The 16,568-nt window shown below is 44.2% G+C and overlaps 1 protein-coding gene across 2 annotated transcripts in view; it reads right to left on the bottom strand.

The window, feature by feature from the left end:
- The window catches only part of LOC126213090 (uncharacterized), a 255,653-nt gene that overhangs the window by 18,905 nt on the left and 220,180 nt on the right, over nt 1–16,568 (bottom strand). For both annotated transcript variants that reach the window (XM_049940688.1, XM_049940689.1), the window contains exon 2: nt 1,573–1,686. In XM_049940688.1, the coding sequence (XP_049796645.1) occupies nt 1,573–1,686 (114 nt within the window). The remainder of the gene's footprint in view (nt 1–1,572; nt 1,687–16,568) is intronic.

Genomic DNA, 16,568 nt, shown 5'->3' on the forward strand with positions numbered 1-16,568 from the left:
AACCTAAGGACATCACACACATCCATGCCCGAAGCAGGATTCGAACCTGCGACCGTAGCGGTCGCGTGGTTCCAAACTGAAGTGCCTAGAAGCGCACGGCCACCACGGCCAGCTTCACATGAAGTGCTGAGTGCTATTGACAAGGTATTTCAGATCGATTCCGTATTCGTGGATTTCTGGAAGGCTTTTGACACTGTACCGCACAAGCGGCTGGTAGTGAAATCGCGTGCTTATGGAATATCGTCTCAGTTATGTGACTGGATTTGCGATTTCCTGTCAGAGAGGTCACAGTTCGTAGTAATTGACGGAAAGTCATCGAGTAAAACAGATGTGATTTCTGGCGTTCCCCAAGGTAGTGCTATAGGCCCTTTGCTGTTCCTTACCTATATAAACGATTTGGGAGACAAACTGAGCAGCCGACTTCAGTTGTTTGCAGATGACGCTGCCGTTTATCGACTAATAAAGTCACCAGAAGATCAAAACAAGCTGCAAAACGATTTAGAAAAAATATCTGAATGGTGCGAAAAGTGTCAGTTGACGCTAAATAACGAAAAATGTGAGGTCATCCACAGGAGTGCTAAAAGGAACTCGCTAAACTTCGGTTACACGATAAATCAGTCTAATCTAAAAGCCGTAAATTCAACTAAATACCTAGGTATTACAATTACGAACAACTTAAATTGGAAGGAACACACAGCAAATGTTGTGGGGAACGCTAACAAAAGACTGCGTTTTATTGGCAGGACACTTAGAAAATGTGAGAGACCTACTAAGGAGACTGCCTACACTACGCTTGTCCGTCCTCTTGTAGAATACTGCTGCGCGTTGTGGGATCCTTACCAGATAGGACTGACGGAGTACACCGAAAAAGTTCAAAGAAAGGCAGCACGTTTTGTATTATCGCGAATTATGGGAGAGAGTGTCACAGAAATGATACAGAATTTGGGCTGGACATCGTTAAAAGAAAGGCGTTTTTTGTTGCGACACAATCTTCTCACGAAATTCCAATCTCCAGCTTTCTCCTCCGAATGCGAAAGAATTTTGTTGACACCGAGCTAGTTAGGGAGGAACGATCACCACGATAAAGTAAGGGAAATCAGAGCTCGTACGGAAAAATATATGTGTTTATTCTTTCAGCGCGCTATACGAGATTGGAATAATAGAGAATTGTGAAGATGGTTCGATGAATCCTCTGCCCGGCACTTAAATGTGATTTGCAGTGTATCCATGTAGATGCAGATGTAGATATAGATGAGCAGGCTTGTACAAATTGTTTAAGGAAGGAAAGACGTTCTGCAATGAGACAACGAGAGAAAAGGACCAATATGCAACACACTGAAGAGACATAATGACTGGGCGATTACGACATGAGTCGTTGCTAAAGAATGTATTTGAAGAGGTTGTACGGAGAAAGAATGTTAGAGTACATATTAGACTGATGGTTGATGTTGCGGTACGCAGCAGTTACACTGAAATCAAGAGGATACCTGGCAAGCGATAGTAACGCAAAATTATATCAAACCATTTCTGGTTTTCATGAGCAATATAAGCACAGCCCAGGCGGGTACGTACCTGCGATCTGTTATAGCGGTGCACGAATCCCAGCTCCATGGCATCTCCTCCTCCTCCCATGGTCATCATGGTCGCCACCGTCGAGAAGACGACGAACTTCCACAGCCGGCACCACTGCAGACACAAGAAAAGCAAAAAGTTAGAACGGTGTATGTCATGCAGGAAATGGAAATATTCACCTACATCCACCGAACAGAAACACTATGATTGCTTTCAAGACCAGTTGTTTCAGTCACTGGTGAATCTTGCAAATTTTACGGTAGTGTTCCGTGAAACTTTTCCATTTGTGGCGTTTCATCCAAAACTGTACACGACGCATTTGGAGATTGCTCCTGGTTCGTCCGAGTTTTGCCGACTGGTGGATATAGCATGAGAAAGGGATTGGTTAAAAACAGCCTTAGTTGCAATTTTAGTTTTTTTATTTTTCAACGACGCGTTTCGCCTTATTTAGGCATCTTCAGGTTATCTAGATAGAAAACAGAACAGATACATCTATTTAAGAATCGCGATCGCGTTGTGCAGACTTGGATAACCTATAAGCATGTATAAACAGATCACCTATTGAAAGAGCAAATACCTTAATTTGGTATTTCGTAGAACGATCCTTTAGGCAGTGCAGCCAAAGGGCATCGTCGAATGTATCAGGCCAACATCGCCTTCGTTAAACTCAGTAAAAACTAGAAATATAAAATAGTAAAATCATTACCTTTTCTAGATGGACGCGAGAGGCACCAAGATCTGCATAACACGTTCCCGTTCACAGGAGCGAGTAACAGTAAGATCCTGGTGCCTCTCGTGTCCATCTAGAAAAGGTAATGATTTTACTATTTTATATTTCTAGTTTTTACTGAGATTAACGAAGGCGATGTTGGCCTGATACATTCGACGATGCCCTTTGGCTACACTGACTAAAGGATTCTTAAGAAATACCAAATTAAGGTATTTGCTCTTTCAATATTTGATCCGTTTATACATGCTTTTTGATCCGTATATATATATATATATATATATATATATATATATATATATATATATATATATAAGCGGGTGATCAAAAAGTCAGTATAAATTTGAAAACTTAATAAACCACGGACTAACGTAGATAGAGAGGTAAAAATTGACACACATGCTTGGAATGACATGGGGTTTAATTAGAACCAAAAAATAACAAAGTTCACAAAATGTCCGACAGATGCGCGTCGTTTGGTGACGATCGTGTGCTCAGCCGCCACTTTCGTCATGCTTGGCCTCCCAGGTCCCCAGACCTCAGTCCGTGCAATTATTGGCTTTGGGTTACCTGAAGTCGCAAATGTATTGTGATCGACCGACATCTCTAGGGATGCTGACAGACAACATCCCAGACAATGCCTCACCATAACTCCGGACGTGGTTTACAGTGCTGTTCACAACATTATTCCTCGACTACGGCTACTGTTGAGGAATGATGGTGGACATATTGAGCATTTTCTGTAAAGAACATCATCTTTGCTTTGTCTTACTTTATTAGTTATGCTAATTATTGCTATTCTGATCAGATGAAGCGCCATCTGTCGTTATATATATATATATATATATATATATATATATATATATATATATATATATATATATATACCTGGACAGCAAGCTACACCGCGATGCAGAGCGCCTCTTGAAGAGTCTGCCACTTGAGTTTGCTAAACATCTCCAACATCTCCGTAACGCTATCACGCTTACGAAATACCCCTGTCACGAAACGCGCCGCTCTTCTTTGGATTATATATATATATATATATATATATATATTGTGAGGCTACAGTGGAGATCTTTAGCTCTTTAAATAAGTGTCTGCAGGATGATCTTGGATGAGCTCCGGCAATTATTCCGATTACGCGCTTTTGTGCAATGAACACCATTTTACTCAATGATGAGTTACCCCAGAATATGATGCCATAGGAAAGCAGAGAATGAAAATAGGCATGGTAAGCTAATTTACTCAGATGCATATCGCCAAAATTTGCAATGACCCTAATAGCATAAATAGTTGAACTCAAACGTTTCAGCAGATCCTCAGTGTGTTTTTTCCAGTTCAACCCCTCATCAATGCATATACCTAGAAATTTTGAATATTCTATCTGAGCTACCGATTTCTTATCGAAGTCTATATTTAATAATGGTGTCATTCCATTTACATCTACATCTACATTTATACTCCGCAAGCCACCCAACGGTGTGTGGTGGAGGGCACTTTACGTGCCACTGTCATTACCTCCCTTTTCTGTTCCAGTCGCGTTTGGTTCGCGGGAAGAACGACTGTCTGAAAGCCTCCGTGCGCGCTCTAATCTCTCTGATTGTACATTCGTGATCTCCTCCGGAGGTCTAAGTAGGGGGAAGCAATATATTCGATACCTCATCCAGAAACGCACCCTCTCGAAACCTGGCGAGCAAGCTACACCGCGATGCAGAGCGCCTCTCTTGCAGAGTCTGCCACTCGAGTTTGCTAAACATCTCCGTAACGCTATCACGCTTACCAAATAACCCTGTCACGAAACGCGCCGCTCTTCTTTGGATCTTCTCTATCTCCTCTGTCAACCCGATCTGGTACGGATCCCACACTGATGAGCAATACTAGAGTATAGGTCGAACGAGTGTTTTGTAAGCCACCTCCTTTGTTGATGGACTACATTTTCTAAGCACTCTCCCAATGAATCTCAACCTGGTACCCGCCTTACCAACATTAATTTTATACGATCATTCCACTTCAAATCGTTCCGCATGCATACTCCCAGATATTTTACAGAAGTAACTGCTACCAGTGTTTGTTCCGCTATCATGTAATCATACAATAAAGGATCCTTCTTTCTATGTATTCGCAATACATTACATTTGTCTGTGTTAAGGGTCAGTTGTCACTCCCTGCACTAAGTGCCTATCCGCTGCAGATCTTCCTGCATTTCGCTGCAATTTTCTAATGCTGCAACTTCTCTGCATACTATAGCATCATCCGCGAAAAGCCGCACGGAACTTCCGACACTATCTACTAGGTCATTTATATATAGTGTGATAAGCAATGGTCCCATAACACTCCCCTGTAGACGTCTCTCCATTGAGAACAACATGCTGTGCTCTGTTTGCTAAAAACTCTTCAGTCCAGCCACACAGCTGGTCTGATATTCCGTAGGCTCTTACTTTGTTTACTGTATGGAACTGTATATACTGTGATTTGTCGAACTTTAATGAGAGCCCATTTGCAGGGAACCACTTAATGATTTCCTGAAAAACATTGTTTACAATTTCATCAGTTAATTATTGTCTGTTGGGTGTGATAGCTATTACAAACATTTTGTAAAATGTTCTCGCACTTTCACGTGGATAACACTAGACTGAAACAGATGGTGTTCACAATTTCCATCCCTGAGGGGTGGGTGGAGGTAAAGGGGAGGGAGAAGGAGGGGATGGTGACAGGAATAACATCTGATCACCTTACTGGATCTGTGGTAAGGTCTTAGGGCACCAAACTACTGAGGTCATCGGTCCCTAAGCTTACGCACTATTTAACTTAACTTAAACTAACTTGCGCTAAGGACGACACACACACCCATGCCCGAGGAAGGACTCGAAGCTCCGCGCGGCTAGCCAGCTCGGGTTGATCACCTTATACCACTAACATTGCCAAATCCAAATTAACATGTTGGTGGTGTCAAAATGCAGGATAAAGTTAAGGAAAAAAAGAAGGCCAATCAGAGAGAGAATCTAAGGCAACGCACACATACACTCCTGGAAATTGAAATAAGAACACCGTGAATTCATTGTCCCAGGAAGGGGAAACTTTATTGACACATTCCTGGGGTCAGATACATCACATGATCACACTGACAGAACCACAGGCACATAGACACAGGCAACAGAGCATGCACAATGTCGGCACTAGTACAGTGTATATCCACCTTTCGCAGCAATGCAGGCTGCTATTCTCCCATGGAGACGATCGTAGAGATGCTGGATGTAGTCCTGTGGAACGGCTTGCCATGCCATTTCCACCTGGCGCCTCAGTTGGACCAGCGTTCGTGCTGGACGTGCAGACCGCGTGAGACGACGCTTCATCCAGTCCCAAACATGCTCAATGGGGGACAGATCCGGAGATCTTGCTGGCCAGGGTAGTTGACTTACACCTTCTAGAGCACGTTGGGTGGCACGGGATACATGCGGACGTGCATTGTCCTGTTGGAACAGCAAGTTCCCTTGCCGGTCTAGGAATGGTAGAACGATGGGTTCGATGACGGTTTGGATGTACCGTGCACTATTCAGTGTCCCCTCGACGATCACCAGTGGTGTACGGCCAGTGTAGGAGATCGCTCCCCACACCATGATGCCGGGTGTTGGCCCTGTGTGCCTCGGTCGTATGCAGTCCTGATTGTGGCGCTCACCTGCACGGCGCCAAACACGCATACGACCATCATTGGCACCGAGGCAGAAGCGACTCTCATCGCTGAAGACGACACGTCTCCATTCGTCCCTCCATTCACGCCTGTCGCGACACCACTGGAGGCGGGCTGCACGATGTTGGGGCGTGAGCGGAAGACGGCCTAACGGTGTGCGGGACCGTAGCCCAGCTTCATGGAGACGGTTGCGAATGGTCCTCGCCGATACCCCAGGAGCAACAGTGTCCCTAATTTGCTGGGAAGTGGCGGTGCGGTCCCCTACGGCACTGCGTAGGATCCTACGGTGTTGGCGTGCATCCGTGCGTCGCTGCGGTCCGGTCCCAGGTCGACGGGCACGTGCACCTTCCGCCGACCACTGGCGACAACATCGATGTACTGTGGAGACCTCACGCCCCACGTGTTGAGCAATTCGGCGGTACGTCCACCCGGCCTCCCGCATGCCCACTATACGCCCTCGCTCAAAGTCCGTCAACTGCACATACGGTTCACGTCCACGCTGTCGCGGCATGCTACCAGTGTTAAAGACTGCGATGGAGCTCCGTATGCCACGGCAAACTGGCTGACACTGACGGCGGCGGTGCACAAATGCTGCGCAGCTAGCGCCATTCGACGGCCAACACCGCGGTTCCTGGTGTGTCCGCCGTGCCGTGCGTGTGATCATTGCTTGTACAGCCCTCTCGCAGTGTCCGGAGCAAGTATGGTGGGTCTGACACAACGGTGTCAATGTGTTCTTTTTTCCATTTCCAGGAGTGTATTTTGCTCTCTCAATTAGAACCCAATACTTTATTACTATAAAAAATGAAACAACAAATTGGAACATACACCGGAGTCGCCACCTTATTTCCGTAGTTCATTCTCCATACCCCACCTTCTGCCAAAACGTGATGGAGGCTCCATCTTTGTACAAAAAGTAAATCAACACTTTATAGAAGCCGAGAATTGTCTGTATTACGAGGGTCACTCCAAACGAAATGCACACTTTTTTTGTAAAAATACACTTTTCATTCTGCATGTGTGAAAGTTTTACAGTGTGTAGATACATCCTTCCCGTTTGTTTTCAAACTTAGTTCAACTTGTTCCCGTGAATGGCGCCGTCACAGCACGTCTTCAAGATGGCTGCTACACTTGACGTTCGTCAGAAGCAACGTGCTGTAGTAGAATTCCTGTGCTGTGAAAACGAGACAGTGGGAAACATCCACAAGAGGTTGAAAAAGGTGTACGGAGATGCTGCTGTCGATCGCAGTACAGTTATTCGATGGGCAAGCAGGTCACGTGATGAAAGCAGGCACGGCAATACTGAGGATTGTCCTCGCAGCGCCAGACCTCGTACTGCACACACTCCAGACATTGTGCACAGAGTTAACGAACTGGGGACTGCTGACAGGCGCATCACAGTGAACGAATTGTCACGCTACTTTGGGATAGGGGAAGCAAGTGTTTGCAGAATACTGAAAAAAACGGTATGCAGCGAACTTTTGGAACAGTACGAGAATGGTGGAGATGAATTTCTTGGAAGAATTGTGACAGGTGATGAAACGTGGCTCCATCATTTTTCACCAGAGACGAAGAGGCAATCAGTGGAGTGGCATCGTGCAAATTCACACAAGGAAAAAAAATTCAAAAGCTCACCTTCTGCTGGAAAAGTTATGGCTACGGTGTTTTTCAATTCCGAAGGACTCTTGCTTGTGGGCATCGTGCCAAGTGGAACCACCATAAATTCTGATGAATATGTGACGACACTGGAGAAACTGCAAGCTCGAGTGAGTGGTGTTCGACCACATCGGCAAAAGCAGGATGTTCTGCTGTTGCACGACAATGCATGGCCACATGTCAGTCAAAAAACCGTGGAAGCGATCACAAAAGTCGGATGGACAACACTGAAACACCCGCCTTACAGTCGTGGCCTGACTCTGTGTGGCTATCATCTCTTTGGGAAACTGAAAGACTCACTTCGTGGAACAACGTTAGAAGATGATGACTCCCTTGTGCACGCTGCCAAACAGTGGCTCCAACAGGTTGGTCCAGAATTTTACCGTGCGGGTATACAGGCGCTGGTTCCAAGATGGCGTAAGGCAGTTGAGGGGGATGGAAATTATGTGGAGAAATGAAAATATTGTTCCTAAAGGGTGTATCTACACACTGTAAAACTTTCAAACATGTACAATAAAAGATGTATTTTTTAAAAAATGTGTGCATATCTTTTGGAGTGACCCTCGTACTTCTAAAAGTCTGTAAAGATTTGTTCAATAAGAGTACAAAAGATATGTGGCTCATTTATTGACACTACTGTTGTAAATTTCAGATTAAGTTACACTTGGTGCCAAATGTGGTACACAGATCGAATTATACGTGCAATATGGCGGATCTGGGCTACATACTAACGGGCTGTTTCATTTTTTATGGCAGTAAAACACTGGGCCGTGACTGGTAGAGCAAAATATGGGCGCAGTATCTTAAAAGCTCTCTAACTGGCCTATTTCGAAGAAAGTGGCGTCGCTTGGGTGAGAGACAAGGATTGGGGATGGCAGAGGGCGAAGGGACCTCAGGGTAATATTTTACCCAGAATGCCTATTGCATACCTACTGACGCAGATAATCGTTATCACAGAAATAACTTTATTGACAAAGATAGTAATTGCCCATCGATTCAGCAGAGCTACTGCCTATACAGGGTATTACAAAAAGGTACGGCCAAACTCTCAGGACACATTCCTCACACACAAAGAAAGAAAATATGTTATGTCAACATGTGTCCGGAAACGCTTACTTTCCATGTTAAAGCTCATTTTATTACTTCTCTTCAAATCACATTAATCGTGGAATGGAAACACACAGCAACAGAACGTACCAGCGTGACTTCAAGCACTTTGTTACAGGAAATGTTCAAAATGTCCTCCGTTAGCGAGGATACGTGCATCCACCCTCCGTCGCACGGAATCCCTGATGCGCTGATGCAGCCCTGGAGAATGGCGTATTGTATCACAGGCGTCCACAATACGAGCACGAAGAGTCTCTACATTTGGTACCGGGGTTGCGTAGACAAGAGCTTTCAAATGCCCCCATAAATGAAAGTCGAGAGGGTTGAGGTCAGGAGAGCGTGGAGGCCACGGAATAGGTCCGCCTCTACCAATCCGTCGGTCACCGAATATGTTGTTGAGAAGCGTACGAACACTTCGACTGAAATGTGCAGGAGCTCCAACGTGCACGAACCACATGTTGTGTCGTACTTGTAAAGGCCCATGTTCTCGCAGCACAGGTAGAGTGTTAGTGGCAATCCTGAATCCTTCCTGGTCATGCTGCAAAGTTTTATGAATTTATTTGTAAAAGTGTAGACAGTGGAAATTAAAATGTCGTGTGGTACCTCTCCTGTTCCACATCGGACTGACGTCCTATCCCCCCCCCCCCCCACCTTAAGAAGAGTCCCCGAAAGAAATCCTGACCACGAAAGCCCCCAGTACTTCTACAGAAATGGAAAAAAAAAGAAAACAGGAAAGGAAGTTAAATGGAAGTTACTTTTTTTAAAAAAATATTTTTATTTATTTTTTTATTTCTTTAATGTTGTTGTTGTTGTTGTGGTCTTCAGTCCTGAGACTGGTTTGATGCAGCTCTCCATGCTACTCTATCCTGTGCAAGCTTCTTCATCTCCCAGTACCTACTGCAACCTACATCCTTCTGAATCTGCTTAGTGTATTCATCTCTTGGTCTCCCTCTACGATTTTTACCCTCCACGCTGCCCTCCAGTACTAAACTGGTGATCCCTTGATGCCTCAGAACATGTCCTACCAACCGATCCCTTCTTCTGGTCAAGTTGTGCCACAAACGTCTGTTCTCCCCAATCCTATTCAATACTTCCTCATTAGTTATGTGATCTACCCATCTAATCTTCAGCATTCTTCTGTAGCACCACATTTCGAAAGCTTCTATTCTCTTCTTGTCCAAACTATTTATCGTCCATGTTTCACCTCCATACATGGCTACACTCCATACAAATACTTTCAGAAATGACTTCCTGACCCTTAAATCTATACTCGATGTTAACAAATTTCTCTTCTTCAGAAACGCTTTCCTTGCCATTGCCAGTCTACATTTTATATCCTCTCTACTTCGACCATCATCAGTTACTTTGCTCCCCAAATAGCAAAACTCCTTTACTACTTTAAGTGCCTCATTTCCTAATCTAATTCCCTCAGCATCACCCGACTTAATTCGACTACATTCCATTATCCTCGTTTTGCTTTTGTTGATGTTCATCTTATATCCTCCTTTCAAGACGCTATCCATTCCATTCAGCTGCTCTTGCAAGTCCTTTGCTGTCTCTGACAGAATTACAATGTCATCGGCGAACCTCAAAGTTTTTATTTCTTGTCCATGGATTTTAATACCTACTCCGAATTTTTCTTTTGTTTCCTTTACTGCTTGCTCAATATACAGACTGAATATCATCGGGGAGAGGCTACAACCGTGTCTTACTCCCTTCCCTTTAATGTTATCATAAATGAGTCCATCTCTGTCGCAGAGGCACGTCCTCGCAAACGCTGTAGACCGCCTTCGACATCAGCGGGAAAGAAAAACCCGCGTACTGCCGACATATCAGTTGATCATCGATGCACGTTTTCTCGAAAGTGTGTGTGAATAAGCGTTGAGGGATCGAATCTGTAGAATGGAAGAAGGGTCACATGTCAGCCGACCTTTGCACGGACGATCCAGCTGCGAGGGGAGTCGTTGAAAGCGCTCCGGAGAAAGTTCCAGAAATATTGTTGGTACTGCACAATGTCTGCCGTTAAGGTACAGCCAGAAATCGAGAGCCGATTTGTCACCGCCACCAAGCAGGTATTGGACTGCGTGCCCTCTAATCAAAGTCACTGAAGTCTTTGTACGCAGAAAATAGTCTACGTCCAGGAAGAGAATCATTTTTGGGGTGATGCTGTCAGGAGTTACACCAGTTGACCATTATGAACGCCTACACACAGGTACTTCAGTTTCATAATAGACGCGTAAAACTTCTCTTGCTATTTTTTCGGAACTTCCAGAGCAGTAGGGTATAGGGAGATATTTTCGTGGTGTAAGTAATTTCGTGATAATTTTTTGCTTGTGCGCAGCGGACATCCTTATGCAAGGAGTAGGTTGGCCCGTGTTGTGGTACTTCCGTGTTTCCGCCAGATGGCACCACACGTCTGTTTCTGTTAGAGAGCCTGTATAGCCTAGTTTCTATTCCACCGTGCTTAAAGTCAACAATACAAAACTTTTTCTCATTCTTCGTGCCGTTTCGTGAAATACTGTGGTGGTTATTGCATTGTCTGTGTATTTTTGATACAGCTTGGAAACTATTGAAGAAAAGCGATTTATTTTACGATATGCTATAGTCAATGATACAGTGAACGTAAAAATCCATTGCAATTACTCGTCCGGCGTAAGTTACAAGTGATAATGTTTCAAGGGAACAGTGAATTTCTTAGCAAATTCCACTCAACAGAAGGGTGTCTTTGCATGCACTCTCATTTTGAGCACGTGTATGAATTGTAATCAAGGTATTAGTGTACTAAAGCAAAGTTACTGCTAATAGTGTGTTTTACGTATGTACTTCTAAATTTATGTTCAGACATATCACAAAATTAGCTACCTAAATTTGCATTATCACGAAATTACCTACCTACATCTAGTGCAGGTCACATACAAGATGCCAAGGGATGGTTCAAAATACCGCAGGAATACTATTCAGTGCCGGCCGGAGTCGCCGTGCGGTTCTAGGCGCTGCAGTCTGGAACCGGGCAACCGCTACGGTCGCAGTTTCGAGTCCTGCCTCGGGCATGGATGTGTGTGATGTCCTTACGTTAGTTAGGTTTAAGCAGTTCTAAGTTCTAGGCGACTGATGACCTCAGAAGTTAAGTCGCATAGTGCTCAGAGCCATTTTTACTATTCAGCAACTTCTAGCCATTTCTGAATTAGCGAAAGTTAATAATGTGTCTATATACTAAGCTTCAAAGCAAATGCATGTTCCGTCAAGCACATTAAAAGATTACCTCAACAGAAATGTTAAAGACAGTCCTAAATTAGAAAGTCCATTTGGTCGAACGCCAGATCTTGAGACACAACTATACAGCTACATAAAGATGCAAGAATTGGATTTGGGGTTGACAGTTATGAAGGTGATAAAGTGGCATAGAATTAGCGAAACGAGCTGGCCGTGGAAATTTCTTAACTCCGAGTAAGAAAGTGCCAGCAAATGGTGTTGGTTGACCTCAGTGTGCGATTTGCAGGGGGGATGGGGGGGATTTCCCCCCCTCTGCATCAGACCAGCCCCTCCTCTGGTTTTAGTTTATGCATTCCAACCTGGGTTGTTAATTTCCCATGCACTGGAATAAAACTTTACATATAATTTAAATTTGTGGAGCCGAACACTGAAAGTATTTAATACAGTCTTACTATTAATACTATTAATATGTTTGCTTATTAATTTTGAAAAAGTGTTATGTACTAGGTAAGCATTTCAAAACATTTAGAACTAAATGACAAGACGACGCACGCCACATTTCCGTAGTATGCCGCAATGTTGCCAGACGTCGCCCCAGCGTAAACGAGACTTTCGAGCCAGGTCTGTATTGTATGGTGGATGTGGTGTGTTGCGTACGAAACTAAAACCTGCAATCAGATCCAAACGCCGTGGAAAACTGTGAAGAGGTGTCATCCTGCAGCAAGATAACGCTCGCCCACATTCTGCCAAACGGACAGCCGACGCAATAAAGTAGTTGGGATTTGAGGTGCTGGAACATCCACCATACAGAACACAGACCTGGCTCCAAGCGATTTTCACGTGTTTGGAGACTTAACGGAAGCACTACAGGGAAGAAAATCTAAAAGTGATGAAGACATCATTACTGCGGTGCAAAATTGGTTACAGATGCAACCGATAAACGTATTTTCTGGTGAAATAAAAAAACTCGTAAAACGTCGGGAAAACTTCATTGAAGTCCAGGGAGGTTACGTAGAAAAATTAAGCATGTTTCAGTTTCCTATCATCAGAATAAGTACAGCTTTTCACAAATGTGCCTTTACTTTCTGAATTGCCCTCGTATACCTGTGTGTACATGATTTTGTAAATAAGCTTTACCTATAATGTACATTTAAAGATATAACAAGGGACGGCTTTTCTGATAGTGCTTACGCGTGAATAGTGATTTTCGGCATTAATTTCTATTTATAAATAACTGTTAACTATGGGTAACGCCACGATCCAAGCTAGTAACATATATACTTATACTAACACCTTAAGACATCCCCCCCCACTGGTAAAAGCACAAATCGAACATTGGTTGACCTACAAGACGACGCACAGTCCTACTGTCCACCTATGACTACATTCAAAGGAGTTCGGTGGAGCCATGAGCTAAAGCATGACAGTCTTCCAAATTCACTAGTAAAACTCTCTCCGAAAGAATGGATTAACAGTGATGTGTTTTTACAATGGTTCAATTTTTTTGTGGATGCCATCCCTCCTCATCCTCCAGATGGATTCTCACACATTGCAGATTAATCCAGGTGTCATAGCCGTGGCTAATGCCAATCAGATTTTCTTGTCCACATTTCCCGCAGATACTTTATGTAGGTGTGTATAAGGCACTGAAGGCTCACTAGGCCAAAAGACTGGTCCAGTACATGAAAGAAAATCGGTCTGATAAGCCAAACAGGAGCAACTTTCACACCATTTTAAATTCAGCATTAATTCAGAGTTCTTGTGCGAGGAATATCCAAAACGCCTTCAGAAAAGTTGGAATTTATCCCCTCAACATAAATGCTATATATGCAGAGGCTGTTGCTCCTTCACAGCTAACAAATAAGCCCGTTCAAACCAACGCAAAGTAGGCATTTGTCACAAGACATGGAAAACCGACTGTTGGCACTGCCAAGTGAATCAGAAGAGAATAAAAAAAGATTCGGGAGCAAAGTGTCTCAATAAAGAACTGCAACTAAAACCCTCTACATCGAAATCAGGGGTCACAAAAACCACACGCAAAAAAGACAAGACAGAAGATGATGGCTTTGTGGTACATGCCATAAAACGTTTTCAAGTGATGCTTGCAAGAAGAATGGACCTAAATGGATCCAATGCTCGTTTTGCTTAACACTATACCATATACTCTACCAGCATTCCGCTGCACAGGAAGACGTTTATATGTGCGACAACTGTTCGAGGATTCAGACACCGTAAGCAACAATGCCTAGGAGTACGTTATAACAATAATGAAGACTATTTTCACCTGCATGACCATTTGTATTCTTAGTTTGTAAGAAAAAGAAGTAATCCAATGAATTTGTTGTGAAATTACCGTAATAACGGTTTATCACAAAGTTAGATTACTACACTACTGGCCATTAAAATTGCTACACCAAGAAGAAATGCAAATGATAAACGGGTATTCATTGGACAAATATATTATACTAGAACTGACATGTGATTACATTTTCACGCAATTTGGGTGCACAGATCCTGAGAAATCAGTACCCTGAACAACTACCTCTGGCCGTAATAACGGCCTCGATACGCCTGGGCATTGAGTCAAACAGAGCTCGGATGCCGTGTACAGGTACAGCTGCCCATGCAGCTTCAACACGATACCATAGTTCATCAAGAGTGGTGACTGGCGTATTGTGACAGCCAGTTGCTCGGCCACCATTCACCAGACGTTTTGAATTGATGAGAGATGTGGAGAATGTGCTGGCCAGGGCAGCAGTCGAACATTTTCTGTAGCCAGAACGTACAGGACCTGCAACATGCGGTCGTGCATTATCCTGCTGAAATGTAGGGTTTTGCAGGGATCGAATGAAGGGTAGAGCCACGGGTCGTAACACATCTGAAATGTAACGTCCACTGTTCAAAGTGCCGTCAATGCGAACAAGAGGTGACCGAGACGTGTAAGCAATGGCACCCCATACTATCACGCTGGGTAATACACCAGTACGGCGATGACGAATACACGCTTCCAATGTGCGTTCACCGCGATGTCGCCAAACACGGATGCGACAATCGTGATGCTGTAAACAGAACCTGGATTCATCCGAAAAAATGACGTTTTGCCATTCGTGCACCCAGGTTTGTCGTCGAGTACACCATCGCTGGCGCTCCTGTCTGTGATGCAGCGTCAAGGGTAACCGCAGCCACGGTCTCCGAGCTGATAGTCCGTGCTGCTGCAAACGTCGTCGAACTGTTCGTGCAGATGGTTGTCGTCTTGCAAAGGTCGCGATTTGTTGACTCGGGGATCGAGACGTGGCTGCACGATCCGTTACAGCCGTGCGGATAAGATGCTTGTCATCTCGACTGCTAGTGGAACGAGGCCGTTGGGATCCAGCACGGCGTTCCGTATTACCCTCCTGAACCCACCGATTCCATATTCTACTAACAGTCATTGGATCTCGACCAACGCGAGCAACAATGTCGCGATACGATAAACCGCAATCGCGATAGGCTACAACCCGACCTTTATCAAAGTCGGAAACGTGATGGTACGCATTTCTCCTCCTTACACGAGGCATCACAACACGTTTCACCAGGCAACGCCGGTCAACTGCTGTTTGTGTATGACAAATCGGTTGGAAACTTTCCTCATGTGAGCACGTTGTAGGTGTCGCCATCGGCGCCAACCTTGTGTGAATGCTCTGATAAGCTAATCATTTTCATATCACAGCATCTTCTTCCTGTCGGTTAAATTTCGCGTCTGTAGCACATCTTCGTGGTGTAGCACTTTTAATGGCCATTAGTGTATTATCACAAAATTACCTACCTATGTCCCGAAGTTACACACTTTTTATCGTTTGGAAGATGCTGCAATGTTTGTTCAGTAGGACTGTTTAATAAGAAATACAGTATAAAACTGTTGTATTATGTTCGGTTCCTAATAGGCAAGTATTCATAAAAGATTAATTTCATAAACATGAGAAGTAATTAGCAAAATATAAAATTTATCACGAGTATATCTCCCTTTCGCTTACACCTTAGTACTTGCACATTGTTTTGTTTTAATGGCCTACGAAATGTGTACAAAGTTTGAAGCAAATCTGTGATCCGAGATCGCGGCCTTCCCCTGTTAGCTCCACAGCGGACAGACGACGCAAACAGGTGAGTGCGCGAAGGCGCGTCACGTATTGCCACGTAAAAAGCAACAACTGACGGTGGCGTACGAGCTCTCCGTCCGAAACGTGGCACGCATCACGCACTTCTTGTACGTTCTCAATAGCGGCTCGCCTTTGAGCAAGCAGACTCTAAATCGCTCTCCCGGAGCTGGTTTGTAACCCCACAGTCCACTCCCTCGGACATACGAGGGTGATTTTTTTTTTTTTTTTTTGTGGTTTTCGGGCGCACAACTTCAATGGTCATTAGCGCCCTGACTACTCTAAGAATGCACCGCGAGGCACAAGTTGACAACAACAACTAAAAGGGAAAACACAATAAAAGACAGACTGACAGGCATAGGATTAAAAAACATCATCAAATGTCCTTAGCGAGGTTTGTCAAATTGATAAAACAAAGAACACGAGCAGCTGCTCGTGGGTCATCCGCTAAAATGGCATCTAAAGTAGTAGG

This window comes from Schistocerca nitens, chromosome 11 (assembly GCF_023898315.1).
Source record: "Schistocerca nitens isolate TAMUIC-IGC-003100 chromosome 11, iqSchNite1.1, whole genome shotgun sequence".
Lineage (NCBI taxonomy): Eukaryota > Metazoa > Arthropoda > Insecta > Orthoptera > Acrididae > Schistocerca > Schistocerca nitens.